Source organism: Lissotriton vulgaris, chromosome 2_1, assembly GCF_964263255.1.
Source record: "Lissotriton vulgaris chromosome 2_1, aLisVul1.2, whole genome shotgun sequence".
Classification (NCBI taxonomy): domain Eukaryota; kingdom Metazoa; phylum Chordata; class Amphibia; order Caudata; family Salamandridae; genus Lissotriton; species Lissotriton vulgaris.
In genome coordinates this window covers 1,544,659,186-1,544,681,265 of record NC_141687.1, presented here as the reverse complement: position 1 = coordinate 1,544,681,265, position 22,080 = coordinate 1,544,659,186, and the positions used below count along the sequence as shown (strand labels likewise).

Here is a 22,080-nt window from a genome sequence, read left to right as displayed (position 1 = left end):
GAAGTGAAATCGCTTTGTTACAGGTGAATGAACGGAGCTGTACTCCACAAAACCCTTACAGACAGCCAGCAATCTCATTAGTCAAGGAAGGTCAATTAATGGGTCAATTCTTGCACCTCTTCCAGCATGCAGCATACTATAGCCTTTAGCTGAAGCAAAATAGATGTGGCATTCTGTGTGGGGATGCAAACGATTATCAGACTTTAGACCAGAAAAACGCAGGGGGCGAGTGCTGTGACCTACAATAACCTTTTCGGAGCCTTTTCTTTAAACTGGGCAAATAATTATCTCCCTGTGCCTCGATGTTCTTTTCTATGAAAATACTTCGTAAATACCCCGGAGTGCACATTATATGAGAAACGGCACTATTTACATGTCACACTATTTCTTTGAGTGCGCTTCTTTATTAGTCTGTTCCACCAATTCAAGCCCGCACCTCCCGAGACGCTTCTGAGAATGACCCTCGGCGCCTTGAGCAGTCTCTATGCCGGAGGGCGGGGGCTGCCTGCGCATGCGCGCCATTCCTAAGTTTCGTTTTTAGTAGCAAGCCCCGGAGCGAAAGCGAAGTAGCAGCTGAAGTCCCGGGTCCCAGGCGGGGGCCCGGGTGAAGACCATCGGAAAGCACTGCGGGGCTCCCATGCCCAAGGGGAGAGCCCTGCTTCGTGCTGGCCTGGCAGAGGAGCTCGAGTGCTCTGCGGGGCTCCCATGAGAAGCCCGGCGTGTTCCAGATGCGAGCCCGGTGAGGTGGGGGGGAGGGGTGTGTGCTTGCGTGTGTGTGTGCCTGCGTGTGTGCATGCGCGCGTGTGCGTGCGTGTGTGTGTGTGTGTGTGTGTGCCTGCCTGCGTGTGTGTGTGTGCGCATGTGTGTATGTGTGTGTTTGCGCACTTCAGGGAATGTGAGGCAGGAGATGTGCACGGCGCCGGCCTGGACGTGCGCGTCCACAGACACCAATTGCCGCGCGTGCCCGACCCCTGTCTCAGATTCCCAGGAGGCGGACAACATTAGATACTTCGCTGGATGCAATGCTTCGCATTGCTTTCTCCAGCTCGACCTAAAAAGGCCCAAAGGATCATCTGTTTGGTGTTGGGTTTACCTCATAAAAACACAAATTGAATTTCTTACCAATGCAAATTCATGCACTTACTTTTCTTCATACTGTGGGTTCAACGTTTTTCTCTTCACGGTTGTCTTTTTTCGTCCTGGCCACGTTCTGTCTGGAAGCAGATACATGCGCACATAGGGGTCTGCACCGCTGTTCGAGCACTGAAGAAGGTTTCTATTTTCAGGAACAAAGAAAAGATAAGAAAACTTCAGTCTAGATCGCTGATCTGTTTTTTACCTGAAACAAAGATCTTCATGCAGCATGTGGATGAGCTTGGATGCCACAGTCATACTTAGTTACCTGCAGCAATTAACGACGACGATGAGACACTGCCGTAAAGAAGCATAGCGCACTGTAAGCTGGATCTCTCCCATGGAGACTCCTTCAAGGTTTATTCCACTGCAAAACATTTTAACATATGGTTGAAATTAATTTGCTACTATTCACAACTCTGTGGAAAGACAAGACATTTTTATAAAATATTTCTATCTGGGCATTCAGCAAAAAATATGGTAGTCCATTTATACGTGTGATATGGATATGCGTTGATTTTCGCCATAAAGAAAATGAGATGGATTTGTCATATTGCGTTTTTGAAGTCTTTGCTTTTGACTGGCCCTGCGTCACTAGGAAAAAGTCTAAGATTGACTGACAAGGATACTGCACCACTGTTGAAGTCTTGGTGAAGCGGGTGCGAACTCATTCTGCATATTTCAAATTTATGTCCATTCTCCAGAGGTGACACAATGTGGGGAACACCGACAGATGAAGAAATTGAATCTATTTCTCAGGGTGCTGTATATGCTGTGCCCTAAAGACTCTAAATCTGACTCCCTCATTTGCTTGTTCTTTGAATAGGCAGACAGAGATTCCACAGTTTGCACTGAGGAAGGGCTTGTTTTCGGATTTTAGCAGGTAGGGTAACTGAAATTGCTTTTGGTAAAAATTTGCTTTTGCATCCAACATGCATAAAAGTGCTTCTGATGCAAAGCAAACTTTTTGACTTAATACTCTGTGGGCTGCGCTGTGGTATAGAAACTGCACACGGTCCCTCTCTGCACCGTACACTTAATTAAGTGTGTGCGCATGGGCACGGCTCAAAATTGAGAAAATGGCCTGTTTCAAGTGAAGCTGTGAATCCGTGCCTGCCCTGGAACAAGGCATTAGGGAGGCTTTATGAAGCTGCTGTGCCACATTTCAAGATGCAGGAGGGCAGAGAATCCTCAGCAGGTGTGTGCAGTGAATAATTACACACGCCTGCATGAGATTGTCTGGGGGATTACGGAGACTTCTTATCATGGGGGTACCCGGACTGCGCCACATGAAAATGGCGCACAAAGTCAGTGCACCTTCTTTGCCAATGCATCCACATCATAGATACTGCAAGAGCACACATCCCTTGAGATTGTGAGATATGCTATGCATGTCATAAAGGAGTGTCCCAATGTCGGTGGCCTTTTTGCAAAAGTAAAATGCCCCTGGTTTGTAAAAAGCTGGCACAAACGGCAGTTGCGCCCCAGGGGCACTTTCTAGATTGCAGCCCGGTTGTTAATGGAATTCCAAAGCTAGGCAGGTATGTGCACATTTCCATTGTGAGCTTGGGCAACATCATAAACCATTGAATATTATCTATATGATGCTATTCGAGCACCTCAGTGTCTCGGTTTATGATATAAAAACTGACACAGACCTTTATTTTGGGATGCACCTTAGCTTAACCACCAACCATCTACATAAAAACTAATAGATGAAGCAAGGAAAAAAAGAAAGATTTGATTTAGCTGAGGGTCAGGAGCTCCCACAAACTTTTTTAACTCAATGCCCCTGCCCCTGCCCCCACTTCCAAGCTCATATTTATTCATCAGTCTAAACTGAACCATCAACTACAATTTTTAAAGGGTGTGAAGACTCCATCGTCCATGCGCCTAAATATTTAATTGTAAACATTTTACTTTCAGTCATTGTGAGGGACGGCCGGGTCAGGCACCGAGGCTGGCGAAGATGCTATATCATTAAGTAGTCACTTGCCCTACACCACACTCCTCAGATGCATTCAAAGCAGCAGAGCAAGACTCATGATCAGAGCACGGAAGAGAACTCACCCTCTAAGCAGAGTAGACTGCACCTACTCCGCGCGTCTATGTGTGTTCTACTTTCAAACTCCTGGTCAACCCACAGCACAATAATGGACTAGATCAAAGTAAGAGGATATCTTCTCCAACACAACAAGACCTAGAGGATCTACTCCCAGCTTCCACAAACCCATTACAGGCAGCTGATCATTTAGTCATGTAGCCCTAGCTACTGGGTATGTACTGCTGTCAAATCCCCAGATGCAACAGCGTTCAGGCAGTGCTTAATTTGAACCTGTGGTTTCCGGTGCTGGGCACCGGCACTTAATCATCAACACCGGTGCTTTGCATGAGCACCAGTTAAGGACACATTCATTTACAGGGAGATTAAGTGATTTGCCCAGAATCAGGATGTTGAGCCGGCGCAGACACTCGAACCTGGTTCCCCAGCTCCGAAATCTCTGGCCAATACGCCACATCCTCTCCCCATTTTCATAGTTAGTAGATAGATCTGTTTTAGGCTGCACTAACAGGAGTAACGGGCTGGGTCAAGCTGCTTCCAGACAGCCTGGGCACGTAATTTCTTTTTCTTTTATACAAATTAACACCTGCCTTCAGGAACACCCTATTGGGCACTAATTCTGCTCAACGGGTAATGTTGCAATAATTCTCAATCTACACACAAATAATTTGATACATCAGTGGTGTTTTAGTTACATAAAATAGCTGTTGCAATGGTGGACCTTCTCTTCCGATGCTAATCACACACTATAAAATGTGATGTCTTACCAAGCTTGTAACAGTGTTTAGGTTCTCTCATTTCTTTAAATGAAAAACATGTAAAGAGTCCATGTCGGGATACACCTCATACATACAGGACATACTTTCCCAAAACTATAAAGGCATTAGACCTGCTTGAGCTCACTCTTCTGAGTAACAGCATACTTAACATTGGTGGGCAGAACTAACTTTTTGGGATTGACATCTATACATTTGTATACATTTACATTTTCTGTCACACTTATAACGAAGTCACAATGGAAATAAAAAGCCTTCCAATCAGTAATCTGCTCAAATGCAGCCTACTTTGGGTCCTGCATGGTTACAGTGTACACGGCTGGACTTCTGTTGTTAATGTGGCTTTGCAGTGCATATCTGGATCGATGTCTGCTTATTTTGGTGTCAAGATTTTTTTTGGGACACCGTATTCTGGTATTAGTTTAAAGTTTAAGGAAGTAGCAGGACTGTGGGATGTTCGATGTTATGTTGTTGATAACTTGATGTGTTATAAGTTTAGGGGGTGTTGCTGGAGGTCTAATCGAGGTGGTTACATTGAACTGGGTTAGCCACTCGGGCACTGCCCAACAGCTTTGTACTTGTACTTTGTAGCTTTGTACTTGTGTGAATAAGCTAAAGGTTGCATTAAACAATGAAAATCTAACACTTACTTTGGTATATCTCCCTCATTGTGATCAAAGCAGGAAGAGGCAAAAGAATTCAACGACGCCATGCTAGGGCCCATTTCTTTCAAATGTCTCAGATTTGGGGTCAGCAGCGTTCTTGGAAATGAAAGTGTCACTGGTTTGGTTTCTGTAACCTTTTCACTTGCTGGCTTTTCAGTCACTGAAGAACTAGGCTTCACTGGTTGTGGCACTGGTGGCGCAAGAAAGTCTTCACTACTCGTTGAGGTTTTTGGGGTTTGTTTCGCATTTTGAGGTTTTGTCTGATGCTTATCATTTTTGGGCTTCTTGAGCGTAACAGGCCCCCTCTTTAAAGCATTTATCCCCGTGTAGATACTGTCCGAATCTGGCTCCTCAATGCACAGGACCTGAAATTAACAAAGAAAAAATAGTACGTCGTTTAAGGCCATGGTGTGGAAGCACACAGTGAGTGCTGCATTTGAAAGTAATCATGCAAACGAAAACCTCAAGCAAAAACAAATGTTAAATATTTTTGAAATTCTTATCCTATTACTTTATTTACATTTTATTGGGTTTTTGTTCTTTTTATTAAAAAAAAATTAAGCTTTTCCAAACAAAATCCAATATTTGATGTTGAAATGCTTGCAAAATTATTTTTGAAAGCAAAGGCCCTTTTCCAACTTGGTGATCCATTAATTATCAGAACCAGCAGCAATATTAACAGCCTGAGCGTGACCACTACTTCTACATCAGAGGATGAAGCTGGCTTATAAGGGGTACTGCTGATGTATGTGCAAATTACTTGCACCAATGTTTCTTGGGTTACCTTTGAGATCATGTGATTTTTGTGTATTATCATCCACCTGAGGAGGTATTGTTTCATAGTACATCCCCTAACCCCGAGTATTTGAGATGGGATCTGTGTTTCTACTGAGGTGTGTGTGAGGCATCTGTTGGTTTGTCCTTCTGCCAGTCTGTGTCTTGACAAGTGATGCTCAATGGCTTCCTTCTACCCCTGGGCGAACCCTGTTGCTGTCTCACTTAATGTGTGGTATGCATTACATATCTCTGAATGCTACAATGTTATCTTTTCAAATGCCTCAGGTAGATGGGTTATTAGACAAACATTTCAGATTGAGCCCTTGATTTGCTACCACCACCACAATCCTCAGTGGCTTGTGGTCCAAACTGGGCTGTTATTTAAAGTTGCTAACCATTTAACCTATCATTATCAAGAAGTCTGCCTAAAATGCGCTGCAAGACACTAGCCAAGCAGTGATGTGAAACTTGACAAAAGGAGAACACAGGCAACACATATGTAGGACACATTAAACACCTGTCAGGTATAAACCGAATACAAAATAAGTAGGTGATGAGAAAAGCCTATAATTCACAACAGTTAAGCTCACTCGTGCACGTGGCATATCTTCATGCCAGTGGACTTTTGATACACGTGGCACACCAACAAATCCCTCGCCCATCACACACGGTCATTATATCTGGTGGGGGAATTATTAAAGCAGAAAGCTTGGGCTCAGGTGAATAACATGTTCTACAATTACCATATGTATTAATTCATATAAGTTGGGAAGGGGCCAAGGTTTGCCAATTGCAGAGAACTGAAGAAAATGCTGTATTTAACGAGGTGAAAAATAGGACTTACCCGAAGCACAATTTTCATTTTAATAAAACTGTTTGGGCCAGAGTTCTCCAGCTGGAACCGCTGATCGAGAGTCATATCAGTATCTTTTAGGAGGCGATGAAGAGGAACGTTCAGCATCCCAAGAGCACACTGCCGTTCATCATCCTTGATCTATAGGAAACATTTAGAAGACTTACACAAAACTTATTTAAGAAAAGTGCCAAATGTAAGATTCAAGGTGTGCAGTATAGGATTCACTGAGGTTTCTCTTATTCGTTGAACACCAACACCCAGGAATCCCCGTACAAATCTGAAGTTTTGTTTTGAGTTCTGTAAAGTAGGGACTTCGGCATCAATCATCTAATCAGAGAAACAACTGTTTTCTAAATTTACTGACTGATTATTTAGCATTATTGACTTTATTCAATGTTATCTTAAAATTATAAAAGTACACACAATAAAACAGTTTAACCATAAAAAGTGTGTGACTAGGTATAAGCAAATATATCCACAAAAACAAATGAATTACTGTAAAAAACACAGAGATAAAATACACATACACAACATACCATAACAATCGTGGCTCCTCAGGAGGAAAACAAGATTTTTAATAGATACTCAAAGTAAATACAATCAAAAAAACACATTGATGTGCTACTCGCCAATGCAGTATATCAGATAAAAAGCGTGACACAAAATAACATACTAGGAGACTTTGAAAGTTGTAAAAACAAGAACGCTGGTTTCACCTGTCTGAAATTCAGAGGTAGAAGTAGCAGGCGAGTATACTGATAAGGTAGACTATTAAATCTGGGGCAAGTCATTACGATCTGTAAGGTATCTGGAATGGAAATACTTTCACAGATACGATTGTAGCTTCAATACTACAGACCAGGCCCCATTTGGGAAGCATCAACTGATGAAACCGATTTTGCAATGGTAGCTGAACATCCCTAAGTACAAATAAGGTTCCATCCAATTTGCTGATGTAACCATAACAAAATGGCGCATTAAGCGCTTGGACAAGGAAGAGGCCTCTCACTCCATTGCCACCCTGAAGGTCTGCTTCAGCCAAGCAATGTCCCTTTTCACAATACAGTAGGGGGTCTGAAAGAAGTTCTGATTGACCCAGTTCAGTGAGATTTCTTCTAATAAATGAGAACCATAAAAAATAGGGCATGATTTCCAGGTGCAAACAGTCTCGCACTATAAATCTGTTGAGTTAACTCCTCCTTCAAACACAGGGATAACCATAAAAGCAAAGGGGGTAAACAGATATAATCAGTAATATACCTGCACTCAAATTCTTCATGGACAACCTCACTGGGAGTGCCTGGAAGGACATTTACAAGGCCTCTTAGGAAGATGTTCTCAGCTAGCTACCTGTTATGGACACATAACCCACATCCAAAGCTAATTGTTGGGATACATTTGGCCTTACAGACTTCGAGCATTGCTTCTACATGTATGTGGCCTAGACGTTTCTGGAAACTGTGCAGGTCTCCTTCAACTTTAGGCTCGAAATGCTGAAGCTATATAGATGGTAAAACAGTGGGTTAGGCTTTAGGCAGGTTATGCTGTTTCCACCGAGATCAACAAGCTCCAAGGAAACAAGATCTCGGAAATAGCCGTTTTCCAGAATCGTACCTTCAAGGCTGTTATGGTACAACAAGAGGCTTGTTAATCTGTATAAGCTAGTGAATGCATCCGGATCCAGCAGCAGCATTTTGTTGCCTCCCAGGTCTAAGACATGAAGTTTCGGTAGATTTCTGAATGCGTCTTTTCTCACCGTTAATAGACCGGTACGTTGTGTGCCCAGCTCTAAAGCAATCAGTTTTTCCAACAGCGGGAAGGATGTAGCATTAACTTCCAAAATATAATTGAGACTCAGGACGAATTTTAGTGTGTCTTCGGGCACAGGAGAAATGTGGGTGAGGTTGCAAAACTCAATCAAACCAGGCAAATCTATTTGTGGTTGTACAGGCCCGGTAGGCCTGGTAAGAATGTACTAGTAGTGCAGCTCCTAATACCACAGTAAATTGACGTGACATTGTATTCCTGGCGTTTGCACGGCTGCCAACCCCGAGCACGCCTCCCGTCCCAGGCATGTCTGCAGCACAGGCAGGCTATGGGGGCAGATGCCGCCCCTGCCTGCTCTTCACGAGGCTCCTGTCTCTGCAGGTGATGGGGCTCGCAAGGGTGCACCTTGCGCGAGCTCGCACCTCTCTCCTCGGCTTCTCTCAGGGCTCGTGTCTTGCTTTGGGAATCAGTTCATTGATTTGTCAGGAACCCTCAAGTCCTCCCTCCTCCCCACCGAACTCTCGTCCTGACGCCCCAGGATCGTCCCCCGCAGTCTAGACGTTTCAAAAAGGTACTAATGCCATTGACAGCCCTTTTAAACATCGTGACGTTCTTTGGAGCAATGGTTGACAAGTAAAATGTGAGTCCAATAGGATCTCCACGCAAGAAAAATCCACAGCCCTGCTTATGAGCTTGCCCGTTACCACAGTTTTTTAGCCAAAAAGATCTAAGTGGTGTTGCAGACCCTTAGCTGTGCACGCTATTAAAGCAGCTTCGTCCGCATATAAAAGCGCAGGCAATGGACGACAGCCCATGCTCGAAATCAACAGTCTGCCTACTGAGTAAATTTTTGATTATTAGGAAAAATGTGGGTTATGTTAGTGGACACACTTTTGTGTAAAAATCTACTTTATTTAAGAAAAAGTATTATGAAATGTATATATTAAGAACAATGGAACTTAAGTAACTGCTTGAATAAAATAATGCATTAAGGACTGTAAACAAACTGGTACTCCTTTAAATAAAGCGTTCATTGTACCGCTCACCAGTTTGGGAACAGCTGAATAATCTGCGAGTGCACCAATAGTACTAGGCCACTTCTCTCTTCCTCACGAAAGTTAGGTATCTTATTTATTTAAAGTATGTGGCAAGATTCTTGCTCAAGGGCAAGAAGATTTTCTTGAAGCAAATGTATGAACCATTAAAAAACATCTTACCCTGTATACCTGGATTGCCATTTACATCTCCACCTCAGTCACATTTGCCAGTAGCAAATAGTGGGGATGAGCAATTTTGACAAAACAGGCACTCTCCATGATGGCTCAGACTATAGCCCCCGCGCCTTGTCCTTGCACTCTTTTTAACATGAGGGATTTGAAGTGTGGACAACTACTATGTCACCCCTCTTCCTTACGGAGCTCCTCATGCAAGGGGGACGGGGACAGCCCAGCCAGTACAGCAAACTATTTTATGCTGGGTGTCAGGAGGGCCTAACTAAGTCTTCTGGGGACTCTTGCTATCAATTTGCCAGTAACTTTCAAGGCATTTAACTCCTACGTGGGATTCAAACTGAAAAATGGTCACAGAAGAGACACTTGGGTGTGGAATTGTTTTGTCCAGTGCCAGAGGTTCCCTTAAATCTGCATTTAACTTGATTTAAGCATGGTGCTCATTAAAAACGAATCCACAACTACCGAACCACAATGTGGCTAGTTTGAAGAGGCAAATGTCAACCTTGATAGTAGTCTCAATAAGGGGGTGTTGTATTCTGCGTTGTAAATAGTGTCTGAAGAAAAACCATGGATAGTTCCATCTCCTTTCTCTGCAGATAGGAAATTAACAAAATAAGATAGAAATCCTTTTTTATATCACATAATAAACACTACACTTTGAAATCGGTGTAATAAAAGGTGGGGGGTGGAGGGGCTGGAGTTAGAGAAAAGCCATCAAGGGAGAATGGCAATAGGTGAAAGATTTTACTGCTAATCTGTTTGGAATACTTAAATTATTATATTCAGGTAGCCATGTGGTTCAAAGTGATGTTCACGTGAGAAATCCTAACGTTACTTCAGACTCTACAAATTAAGTTCTTCAAGAGATATTGGGATTGTGGGAAATAAAGGTTAACACTGAATTCTCAGAAACGACCCCAGGATAACCTGTTTTTTCTTTATTTTTCCCCCCCAAGGGTGGAATTCCTTAAACAAAGTTTAGAAATGTTTTAAGGCAGCTAAACATAAAGGCATAATTTAGCGTGAGGTTTATCATCGTACATAACTTTTGTAACATTTAGCAATTACATAGATTCAATCATGGTGACAGTTTTACATTTACTATCCGGATGATGAATAAAACCACAAAATGATACATCTACTAACTTGTAGTGATAATCGGTTTACAAATTCTTAAGTATTTTATTTTGTCTCCGTTTACCAACACTATGTTGAGGTCCTGTAATGAACATCTTTCGTTGAAAAGGTATTAAGGAGGAAGGTGTTTATCTCCATCTATGTAGTTTAGTGTTTGTATAGCCTTTGGGGTCTTTCTGAGGGCAATGAAGCACCTCAGACTAAACTCTGAGTTACCTGGTCTTTGGCACAGTATAGGGACCAAAATCCATTTAGTTCCTCTGCAGATAACATGACACGTGCATTAAGATAGCCACCTGTCTCCAACCACAACTACTATAGACATCTTTAGCCATTTATTATTAGTTGACTTATTATCAACAGCATGGTGAAAGTATGATACTCGCAGAAACAAAGAAAACTCCAGTCACTCTTACAGCATTAAACTGCATCCCATGGGAAATTGGCAGACAATCAAAATATCCAACAGCTTTACCTTGTACCCTGGGCTTCCTCCGCCTGGCAGCAATCTACCAAACTAAATACAAGTCCAACTAAAACCTCTGGATTGTTTAAGTCAAAGCAGAGGGAGCTGAAATAATGAAAGAGTAAATCCATAAGACTACCATGCCATATATGCGTTATCTTAATGCAGCAGACTTTTCTGAATGAACGTACCTTGGGAAAGCTCTATATCCTTATTAAAAAGAAAGATATTTATTGAGATTTGGTTGGGTCAACAACATGGGCTGTTATGACACTCAAACATCACCTTACCGGCAAAAATATGAAAGAAAACAATGTACAACAAAGATTACTGTTCACAATCAAGGATACAATAAGTGAAAGTCTTGTTGCCCTTCCAAAATTGAAGACACCAGCCTAAATACGTTTCTAATCCTCGCTCAAGATATTCTAGACAAACAGTAGTACTTTTCTTTTTCTCTGTAGTACAAGAACCTGTATGTCACACTGTTTGATGTGAAGTTCTAGGACCAGAGAAAAAGAGGAAGGATTTTCCAGTGAACCCCTCGGGAGTAAAAAGATTAACGCCGATCAATAAGTGTTCTGCTCATTCCCCACATGGATAATTTGATAGAGTCGCTTACGTTTTCCTCAGACTATTCAAATACAGCGCTGATCAGAAAGTTTAGATCAAGGCACTCTTGCACCGCTACATAAATGCTAATGTTTGAAACACTGGTACTTGCTATTACTAAAAGTGGTCACAAGTAGTATGTATAAATTCCGTCAGCTGCACATCTACACAGAGGCGTCTTAACACAATGATCACAATCCAACATACAACTGTGGAAATCTTTGCTGTCAGTGAAAAATTTCCAAAACGTTTTCAACAAATAACAAGGTTATCCAACTAAACGTTATGATTACAGAAAGTGGACAAAAGAAGTCTTCAAGAAATTACTGAATTGGCAAAACATTAAATGCAATTTTTTCATCATTGATATAGTAATGAATGTTATAAGTATTTCAAAAAGATGCACTTGCATTTAAACACATGTTCTAAGTGAAGCTGCCATGCTAACCCCTCAGTTACTGCCAAACATGGTGCCTTCTGGGCATTTCATAATTAAGACTTTTTTAAAAATCCTCTATATGCTCTCCAAGCGGTCATGGCTTCCCCAGGACATTTGAACTAGTATGTAGTCTTTGAGAAATAAATGACAACTTTATAGAGCATGGCTGTTCACCGGTTCTCCCTGCCTTTATTTCTCCAGATCCATAATTTTGCTGCATCCATTTTCACACACCATTTTGCATTATATAATGTAGACTGGCACTTTTACTTTGTCTCGACATTGCCCCTTTTAGGACCTCAGCCATCAAATATCACGTGACTCCCCTTCATTTTCACCTAATCCACTGCCTATGCTGAGCTGGTGCCAAGTCGTTATGCCCTTGGAGAGATCTTTCTCAAAAGGTACAGTTGCTCTTGGGCCACCCTTGAACTTGAGCTTCAGAGAGCGATATAAACGTACATGACCATTTTAAAGTCAACCACAAATGTCAGCTTCAAAGGAGGCTGAAATCGCTTTGACAGAGCCAATGCAAGTAATGATGGACCGAAATTAAAATGTATGTTCATATAATTGGTGGGTCGATCACTTGCATTGGTCCAATATCACAACCTCCCTAGCTATATTTTTACACTAGTAAATGAACACTAGATGTATACATTTTGATAATGACTCCAAGAATTGTTTATTTCATATAGAAACTCTGGTCTCTAGTAGTTCAACAGTTCTGAAGCGTATGTGACCCCGGTATCCTGAATCACAAATAACCCCATATATGCAGCGAATTAGTTCCTTTGTCCTTAATTCACTACCATTTTACAGTAAAGGGTGGTTTTGCCAGCACACTATCTGGCCTCACATTTTTAGGGCCACCACACGAGTCCACGTCACACGGACACAACCTTTTAATGTTCTACCGATCACTGTTAAAGTGTGAAAGTTCAATTGGTTCATTTGAAGTAAATGATGGCTACCAGTCCCATGCACTGATTTAGAACATGAAAGTGGAAGACTGGGTGTTTAGTGAGGGTGAACACCTCTGTTTGCAATTATGGTAGATAACTTCACATGCAAGCATATTAAAAGAATATCTTTTACAGCACACAGCACCAGTATGAATATGGGGATGATGGAAAAATAAATCAAATAGACCCACTAACCTCAATGTGAAGGTGCTGGGAGTGAACATTCTGGATGAAGAATGCAAAAGCCTCCTCCCAAACCGGGTCTTTGCTTGTGCAACAGACCTGTAAGAAAAGAAAGTGGGAAATGTGAATTACTTCAAAGACCAAGAAAATGAGCGAGGACAAAAAACAGTTTACAAAGTATCTGCTACAGATGCGTCTTATGCAGAATACAAAAAGCGGCAGCTTACTAGGCAGACAATGCTCCATAAAGGAATTAACACTATGTAATGCATTTAGAACCAGATGTACAAAGCATTATTACAGTTGCAAACACTCCAGTTCAGAGTTTGAGCGCACAAAAATGCTCTTTTAAATGTACTAACCCCATTTTAGGAATCTGTAAACTTTTACTGATTATGAATATGGAACATCGACCCCATACCTATTTGGTATGTGGAGGTGGCATGCATAAATGTCCCTTCCAAATACCGAATCAGTATGCAATTGATAAATGTTTTGCAACTGAAATCCATTGAAAAATGACTGAATGCCGAGTTGGGGCGGTAATACCTTTGCAGCAGGGAATGGGCCCCTGGCAGCCACTCCCACTTTATGAATGTAAAAAAAAAAAACAACGTTTGTTGGTAAATAGGCATTGATCCAGGGGCCCAGATAAACGCAGCCCGGTTTATTTTAAGAAAAATTAGATACATTTTTTTAAAAAGCTAACTTATTTAAAGGCGATCACATACATGGTGGTCTTTTGACCCTAGCAGGCCACCACCCCTGTGATGGCCATGAAGAGGAATGATTTGCAATTTGTAACCTACCTTATTAATATTCATGAGGTAGGTAAGATTGTGACCCACTCTGAATTGGAAGTTAGCAAACCAACCTAATAGTGATTAGGTCAGTTCATTAAATTCTTTACTGGTTGCAAATTTCGACCAAATGTTTGCGATCCATTATTGGTATTTAGGCTCTTCCCTTCCCATTAGATATGAAGGAATCCGAAAATGTATGCCAAGACCTCTTCAGCTAGAAACACCTAGAAGAATCCATATTTGTGGCATTGAACTACAGCTATTATTTCACTTGCTTATTGTACATCATTAGGGTATTAATTAATGCTTATATTTTTCCATTAAACTGTACACTGTTTCATGAAGGATGTTTAAATTGTAAATATTAACAACTAGTTACAAAGTTCACTGTTAAAAATGATAACCTAAAAAGCAGAGGAGTGAGGCGTATATGAAAATAATTTGTTATCATACTATTGGAAATATTCACAGAAAGCAAATTCTCTAATAGAATGCATGTATTTATTTCAAGTTAACATTCATTTTATCATATGAAATGCAATTCATACACCTCTGTCTTCCATTTGGTAGAGTTATCAAGCTCGATGGTACTAATTTGCTTCCCAAATGTAATCCTCTGTGATATTGCAGCTCCTCAAATCACACTCGAAAGTGGCTTCAAAGGTTAGATGCCGAAAATCAGCAAATGGCAGAAAAGGTGTTGGAGTCGCAAAAAACAAATAAGCCTCCCATCTTGGGTCATGCTGCTCTTATGGTACGCATTACGAGTATGCTGCATACCCTCACAAAATGAGCACATAGAAGAGTTCAGTCCCAAACGTAGGAAATGAGTGGGAAAACATTTATCTGGGGGGCGCTTCTTATTTTAGGTGGGCGGTCCAATCTCTGTGCCACATGGAAGGCAGGCTAATTTTATTTATGACGTGAATGCACAGTTTTAAGCAGGATGGATCTGCATATTGATAATTTTGGTGTTGACATTTTCAATAGTCTCTTCACAAATAAATATGAGGCTGTTTTATTTCCTGCATTTCCACCTCATGCTTCAAAGGCATTGAAGCGACACAAAATACTTTATGAGGCAGATTAGAATAAATACTGCTTCGCCTAAGGGGTATCCCATGGTGGCCAACAACATGTGTCTTCCGTCTCTGCAATGGTAGCAGTATCTTAGTGACTTTAATAACCCTGCCTGGCGTCTGTACCGCGTTCCATGGTGGCGCGGGGCTCGGGCACTCCTCCCCTCTGATGGCAATAAGAACCGACCATTGCAAGTCACAAGGATACCCGTTTGCATGACTCAGTAGCACCGCTCAAAAGAGCACCATCAAAGGGGCAGCACTAGCTTTGGGCACACCTCAGAGCTTTAATCTGCTAGTGAATTACACCCATCAGCATCACTCTATTGACTCAAGAATGCTCCCATACACATGAGGTTCACCAGCAATGAGAGAACAGCTGCAGTGTCCTCTAACGGTAGGGTAGGCTCCTCGCTCTCTCCAAGCGCTCTGTACTGGGTGGTATTGTGCTGGTCTAGATGTCCTGCGGACCCACGTTCAGAGTACTACCTGAAGAAGGCCCTTCTGATCGATACAGCACATTAAATATCCTACCTTGCTTTTCAAACTTTTGCTTCCAACACACAGCAGAACGTAGGAATTTGGATCGTTTTCGCTCTTCTTCATTGTCGAACACAAAAGGAAAAAACAAGTGATTAATACAGTTGTTCAAAGACAAATGCAAGCCCACCTAAATATATGAAAAGGCTTTACTCACTAGAAATAATGAACATACTATCGTGTATGCAGTGAAATGCTTATTGCCATCAAGCCTTTAACAATAATAAATTCATGCATGAAAAGCAAATGACTTAGTTAGGTTCACTATTTAAGTTCAAAACAGTCAGTTCTGCAAGGCAGCAAAGAGGCTGGGAAGCCAAGTAACAGGGAGCAAAAGGAAGAAGAGGTTTGTAGAAAGCTCCAGGTATGGTTAATAGGCTGATTAGAGGACTGTGGGATACCGTAAAATGCACATGGTGATACACACTTGTGGTACATTCTGAAGCACACGTTTCAACATGAAATTTACAGTAGGCTGCTTGCCCTGTTAATGCAAGCATCGGAATTGCATCTTTGGCTTTATCAACATCTCTATGAGGGAATTAATGTTTAAAGGTAATTTTATTTTAATTTATTTTGGTCTATAGAAGGGTCACAATTGTGCAGTACAATTACAGTGACGGGTAAGGCAGACTACAACTATGAATTTTAATTTTATTTCAAGTTTATACGAAGATTAAAAAAATATCCTTATCTGCGTAACCTTTTAAATACTTATCACATGAACCAGACAGTGACCATAAATGTTCTTGAATAACCTCTAAGCAAAATCTGATTTCATCACAAGTACCCGCTGTATGATGAGTCCATGAGGTATTAGCGCAAAAAGGAAAGAGCAATTGACCAACAACCATTAGGGAAACCTTAAACATTGTTTACACTTCGGTCTTTCCATTCCTTGGGTTGACAATCAGTACATGAAATGAGTAACATGCCAATCAGTAACATTTTCAGTGAGCCATCTCTTTCTCCCTGGGTATTGCTGCAAGATAATGGCCACATCAATGTTGCCATGTGTATCTTACGATCTACATTTTCCATTTATTCCATCCCGGCCTTAGCATGTATTTGTGTTCCATCATAGTTATATGTGTACAGAATCCTTAAACAATTTTGCAGCAGGCCCATGTGGAGCCTTGAATACGCCTGGTAAACTGAAATCTGGGTTTGAGAAGGCCTTGGCATCAAACCACACTAATGCATGTGGTCAATATGGTCTTGTCCTTCCCTGACCAGTGTAATATGGGCTACCATTAGACCTACTGGAGAGTCAGATCATGCCCTGCTAATCGAGCAGCTCAGTCAATGCCATTACCGCCCCATCTCGCTTCTTCCTTTCCCGGCCAAAGTAATCGAGAAAGCTGTCAACAACCAGCTCGCCGCTTTCCTCGAAGCCAACAAATCCCTCGACTCCTCACAATCTGGCTTCCGAGCAAAACACAGCACTGAGACCGCCCTCATCGCAGCAACAGACGACATTCGAACTCTACTGGACAATGGAGACAGTCGCCCTCATCCTCCTCGACCTCTCTGCAGCATTCGACACAGTCTGCCACAGGACCCTTTTACAACGCCTCAGCAACATCGGAATACATGGAAAAGCACTTGAATGGATCACCTCGTTCCTCACCGGAAGAACCCAGAGAGTCCGCCTTCCACCATTCAAGTCCGAGGCCACCGAAGTCATCTGCGGCGTACCACAAGGATCCTCTCTCAGCCCCACCCTCTTCAACGTATACATGAGCCCCCTCGCGACCATCGCCCGCCAACACAACCTCAACATCATCTCTTACGCGGATGACACCCAACTGATCCTTTCTCTCACCAAGGACCCCAGCACCGCCAAAACTAACCTACACGAAGGAATAAAAGAAGTTGCTGAATGGATGAAACACAGCCGTCTGAAACTGAACTCAGATAAAACAGAAGTCCTCATCCTAGGTACATCCCCCTCTGCATGGGACGACTCTTGGTGGCCAGAAGCCCTTGGAAAAGCACCCATCCCGACAGACCACGCACGGAACCTAGGCGTTATCCTGGATTCTTCACTTTCAATGAACAGACAAGTCAGCGCAGTATCCTCATCCTGCTTCAACATTCTTCGCATGCTCAAAAAAACATTTCGCTGGATCCCCACCGAAACCAGGAAAACAGTCACCCATGCTCTGGTCACGAGCCGACTGGACTACGGAAACACCCTCTACGCAGGCACTACCGCTAAACTCCAAAAGAAACTCCAACGAATCCAAAACGCCTCAGCCAGAATCATATTAGACATCCCACGCAACGAACACATCTCTGGTCACCTGAAAGACCTCCACTGGCTACCCGTCAATAAGAGAATCACTTTCCGACTGCTAACCCACGCACACAAATCACTCTACGACATCGGACCAGAATGCCTCAACTCAAGACTGTCCTTCTACACCCCCTCCCGCCAACTACGCTCCTCCAGCCAAGCCCTCGCCACTGTACCTCGCATCAACAAGACCACCATGGGAGGCAGATCCTTCTCTTACCTGGCTGCTAAAACATGGAACTCACTCCCCACTCACCTTCGCCTCACCCAGAACCACCTAGCCTTCAGAAAGCAACTTAAAACGTGGATATTTGACAAGTAATCCTCCTCCCCCTCCTTAGCGCCTTGAGACCCTCTGGGTATGTAGTGCGCTATATAAATTCTCTGACTTGACTTGACTTGACTTATATCAGCTTCTGATTATGAGACAAGACGACGGCAAATTAGATCTTAGCAACTTGTAGTAATGCCAATCAGGTAGAATCTAGGTGAACTTTAAGAATATGTATGATGAACTAAACTTTAGGAACGCATAACGTGGCGTAAACTTTATGGGAGGAATTTCCCAAAACCTTCTGTTTTGACGAAAGCACTGAAGGATTTTGATAGACTACCATCAAGCATGCAGCTATGTGAAGGGAAGTTTTAATAGTATAGGTTGAATTCAGTAATACAAGTTTGAAAAAAGCATAAATGTACTTATTTGCCCGTCTCTCCTACACACTAACAATTTTCTATAAAAAATAATCTAGGAAAATTATAATTTCTCAACCTTCTTAATCACATGCTGGATACACGAACAAGAGAAAATAACGAGTAATTTAAACACTTGAACATACAACCTGCATTTTACGGCAACACAAGCTGCACATTTATATTTATATTAGGTTCACATCATCTGTAATGGACTACATTATTATATAAATGCCCAGTAAAAATATTGCCAAGAACAACTTTGCACCTTTTCTCAACATGAAACAATGCTGCAGTGGCCCAATGAAAATGTGCATTTGTGTCCGAGGCTGCACCTGCACCTGCGTCAGTGCTGGTCTGTCTAATTGTTGCAGTAGAATTCATGGGATTCTGTAATCCATGTACAAATTTCTTCATACTCGGTGACTTGTGATGCACCCAGCCACCGATTACAAAGAAAGGACATCAGAACTCAACTATTATAAATTATTACAGTTGAGTTCTGACTTGACAATGCCTGCTACCAGCAACCGAGGTGAAAGGCAGGTCTGGTCAAGGAGCATAATTGAAGCAGCTGTTTAAAGCACCAAAAAGAAATGTTGCTTTTCTTTCTTCTCAATTTTTTAGCTTACAACGACAAGCAAAGAACTTGTTCATTTTTTGCATGCCTTATACAGTTAGACAGGAGCTAGAATCTTTTGCATGTTTCTACACTTTGAGCTAGTGTATTATTATGTTTTTAAATGACTTGTATTGAGCGGTTTCGAATATCTGTTTGCAACAAATATCAAAGATTTTTGATGAATTTAATTTTGAACTAGGGTTTTTTTTTTTAATTCTTCATGTATGCAAACATGCTCACTCTTTTATATGAAAGAGCTATGCGCCAAGGTTTTAAGTGGTTTTTGTGGGAAAGGTGATGGTGTAACCATATATTATATAGGATAAAGTACCACTTTGCGTACATAAGGCTACTGCGAGTCACATCGGAGGTCTGCCTTTGGCCTCGTTCCTCTATATGATTATGAAAATCCTCGGTGACTTGCAGTATCCTTATGCTGTATGGCAGGGGGTACTTTATCCCCTTATAACACATTTGATCCCTGAATGCAAAATAACTCACTCAAGTGCACATGTAGTTCCTTAAACAAGGTCTCGAATGCACCTACTTCTCCATGACTATAATAGCAGTGTTAGCAAAGAGTATAAGGGCAGTTAGCTGTAGACCGTACGAACGACCAGAATGTCAATAACACAAACATTTACACCAAAGCGGGGAAGATGTACGTCGATCTATGAGAAAATGTGAATGTGTGGGATTAGATGGAAAAAACACAGTGAAAAAAGAAATGGGACAATAAGGTGACCAAAGTGCAAAATAGAATAACATAAGCAATGCTGGTTAGCATGAAAATAACATCCCTAAAGGTTTCAGAGAGAAGCACTAAAAGTACATAGATTAAAAGCAGCTTTTCCCAACATACGTTGCTTGTCCAAAGCATGGTGCTATTGAACAAGGGTGTGCTCACCAGTTAGTAACTGTTTCTATGTGGCATTTGCAGTTAGCAGCGTGTTAAAGAATCTATTCTGTAATTACCCAGATGTTATGGAAGGGCAAGTACTGGTAAGCCCACCCCTGCAAGTTGCATACAGATGTTTACAGCAAGAGCACAATACCCAGTATACCCAATAACTTCAGACTCTGAGCCCACCCTAATAGGAGAACTAACCAATTAGATCATTACGTGGCCATCAAATCTTACTTTACTATTATGTGCGTATATATTTTACAAATCAGCCATTAAAAACAAAACTGGAAACAATTACATACTTGATTGGCCGTTATTTTAGTTTCCAATTTCTTTTTTAAAACAAATACGGAGAGAAAAATAATGTGGCACCTAGCCATTTGCGGTAGCCCAGGCAGTAATGTCACCTGATTAAAACGAGGTTTTTGAAGAGGAGGTTATAATGTAAAAATGTACTCAAAGAGGCATGATTCCTGTAAGGTCCTCCAATATACTATATACATAAGAGTTCCTAGTACAGTCTTGCACTCATAAAGCAGCACAATAAATTACTTCATGAAATAACGCTACGGCATAATTTTAATACTTAAGAAAATATCAGATTTCAGACAATATAACAGGCTGGTTTCCAACCATAGTCTATTATTTTATATTCCCAACTCCGAAATCGACAGTTTGACCTCAAAAATACGCTGATTAACCATCTTCACAAATCAATTTTGTACTTTTTTTGGAATATGAATTAGCTCATATTATCAGCCTTCCGGGGCTCATGCTTGACTGAGCTACAATTATAGAACCTTGCAAGGACTTGTCAATGACACTAAAGGGAATAGTATTGTGGGCGTGGTTTCTGAGTGTTACTAACAGGGGCGGATTCTCCATTAGGGCTCTGGGGCTGCACCCCTTAAAATTATTTGCTTCACATTCCTGTACAAATATTAAGTAGATAGATATTTTTTATAGATATGATCGTATCTCTAAATAAATCAATGTATTTAAGCCTGGGCTGTCTGTCCCAGGTTGCCTGCCCTGCCTCGCTCTGAATCAAGAGACGGAAGCCAGGCAGTAAATCAACTCTCTAAACTGTGTCGCATGACGCAGGGCTTACTGTTCTAAAGCCCTTCATAATGAATCATTGCCATTGAAGTCTATGGCAGTGTTCTCTATAGGCCAGCGACGATGTCAGCGTCATGGTTTGGGGCACTGGCGTCTCCCTACCTGCGTGAGAGCAGCCGTCATGTAGGACTGGATGCAAGCACTGTGCACATGTGTTTTGGTGTCTTGTCCTTGGTAATGGTAATTGTTCAAATTCTAATCTTTTATTATGTATTTTGTTCCGAGACCACCTGCCATGCTAACCTCACCCACTGTGACACCCCATGCTATGGCTGCAAGAAGCTGGCTCCATTAGAAGTGGAGCCGCAGCACTAGTCCCCCCATTAAATGGATGCAAAAGACGAGATGGCCAGGGTTCTTGTGAAGTTGATACAAATATCAGAGTCAAGGGCAACGTAGAGATGCATGCTTACAATAGACAATTATCTGCTGCATGACATTAAAACTGGCCCGATCTTCATGCCCTTAACAACATTAACAGCAAAACACACAAGATGATGGACGAAATGTTGCACAATGGCAAAACATTCACCCCCAGTCACTGATCTGGGTTTAATCCATGTGTGTTTTGCTGGATTAAACCCAGATCTGTGACTGGGGGTGAATGTTTTGCCATTGTGCACCATTCCGTCCATCATCTTGTGTGTTTTGCTGTTCACCCTATGTGGGAAGGGTATACCCAGACATGGGTCCCGTGCCCACTAAGCCACTGGAGTCAAGCTATCCTAGCTGAAGACGGCTGATAGCCAGAAACCGGTCCTAGGATGCTGAATTCCGGTCTAGGGAAGACATGGCTTGGCAGTTCGGGCTGGACTGTTCCATGAGGCACAGGGTCAAGACTGATTTGCATATGGCCGTGTCTGAACTGGGGTGGCTTGGTGAGCAAAATAAGGATGGATTAAACCTAGATCTGTGACTGGGGGTGAATGTTTTGCCATTGTGCAACA

The 22,080-nt window shown here is 42.0% G+C and overlaps 1 protein-coding gene across 1 annotated transcript in view; it reads right to left on the bottom strand.

Moving 5' to 3' along the window:
- Window positions 1–22,080, bottom strand: part of ESYT3 (extended synaptotagmin 3) — a 280,270-nt gene that overhangs the window by 20,170 nt on the left and 238,020 nt on the right. Inside the window, exons 15-20 of the mRNA XM_086957414.1 lie at window positions 15,488–15,553; window positions 13,084–13,170; window positions 6,259–6,408; window positions 4,623–5,002; window positions 1,403–1,501; window positions 1,145–1,276 (exon numbers count right to left, since the gene is read on the bottom strand). Of these exons, the coding sequence (XP_086813540.1) occupies window positions 1,145–1,276; window positions 1,403–1,501; window positions 4,623–5,002; window positions 6,259–6,408; window positions 13,084–13,170; window positions 15,488–15,553 (914 nt within the window). The remainder of the gene's footprint in view (window positions 1–1,144; window positions 1,277–1,402; window positions 1,502–4,622; window positions 5,003–6,258; window positions 6,409–13,083; window positions 13,171–15,487; window positions 15,554–22,080) is intronic.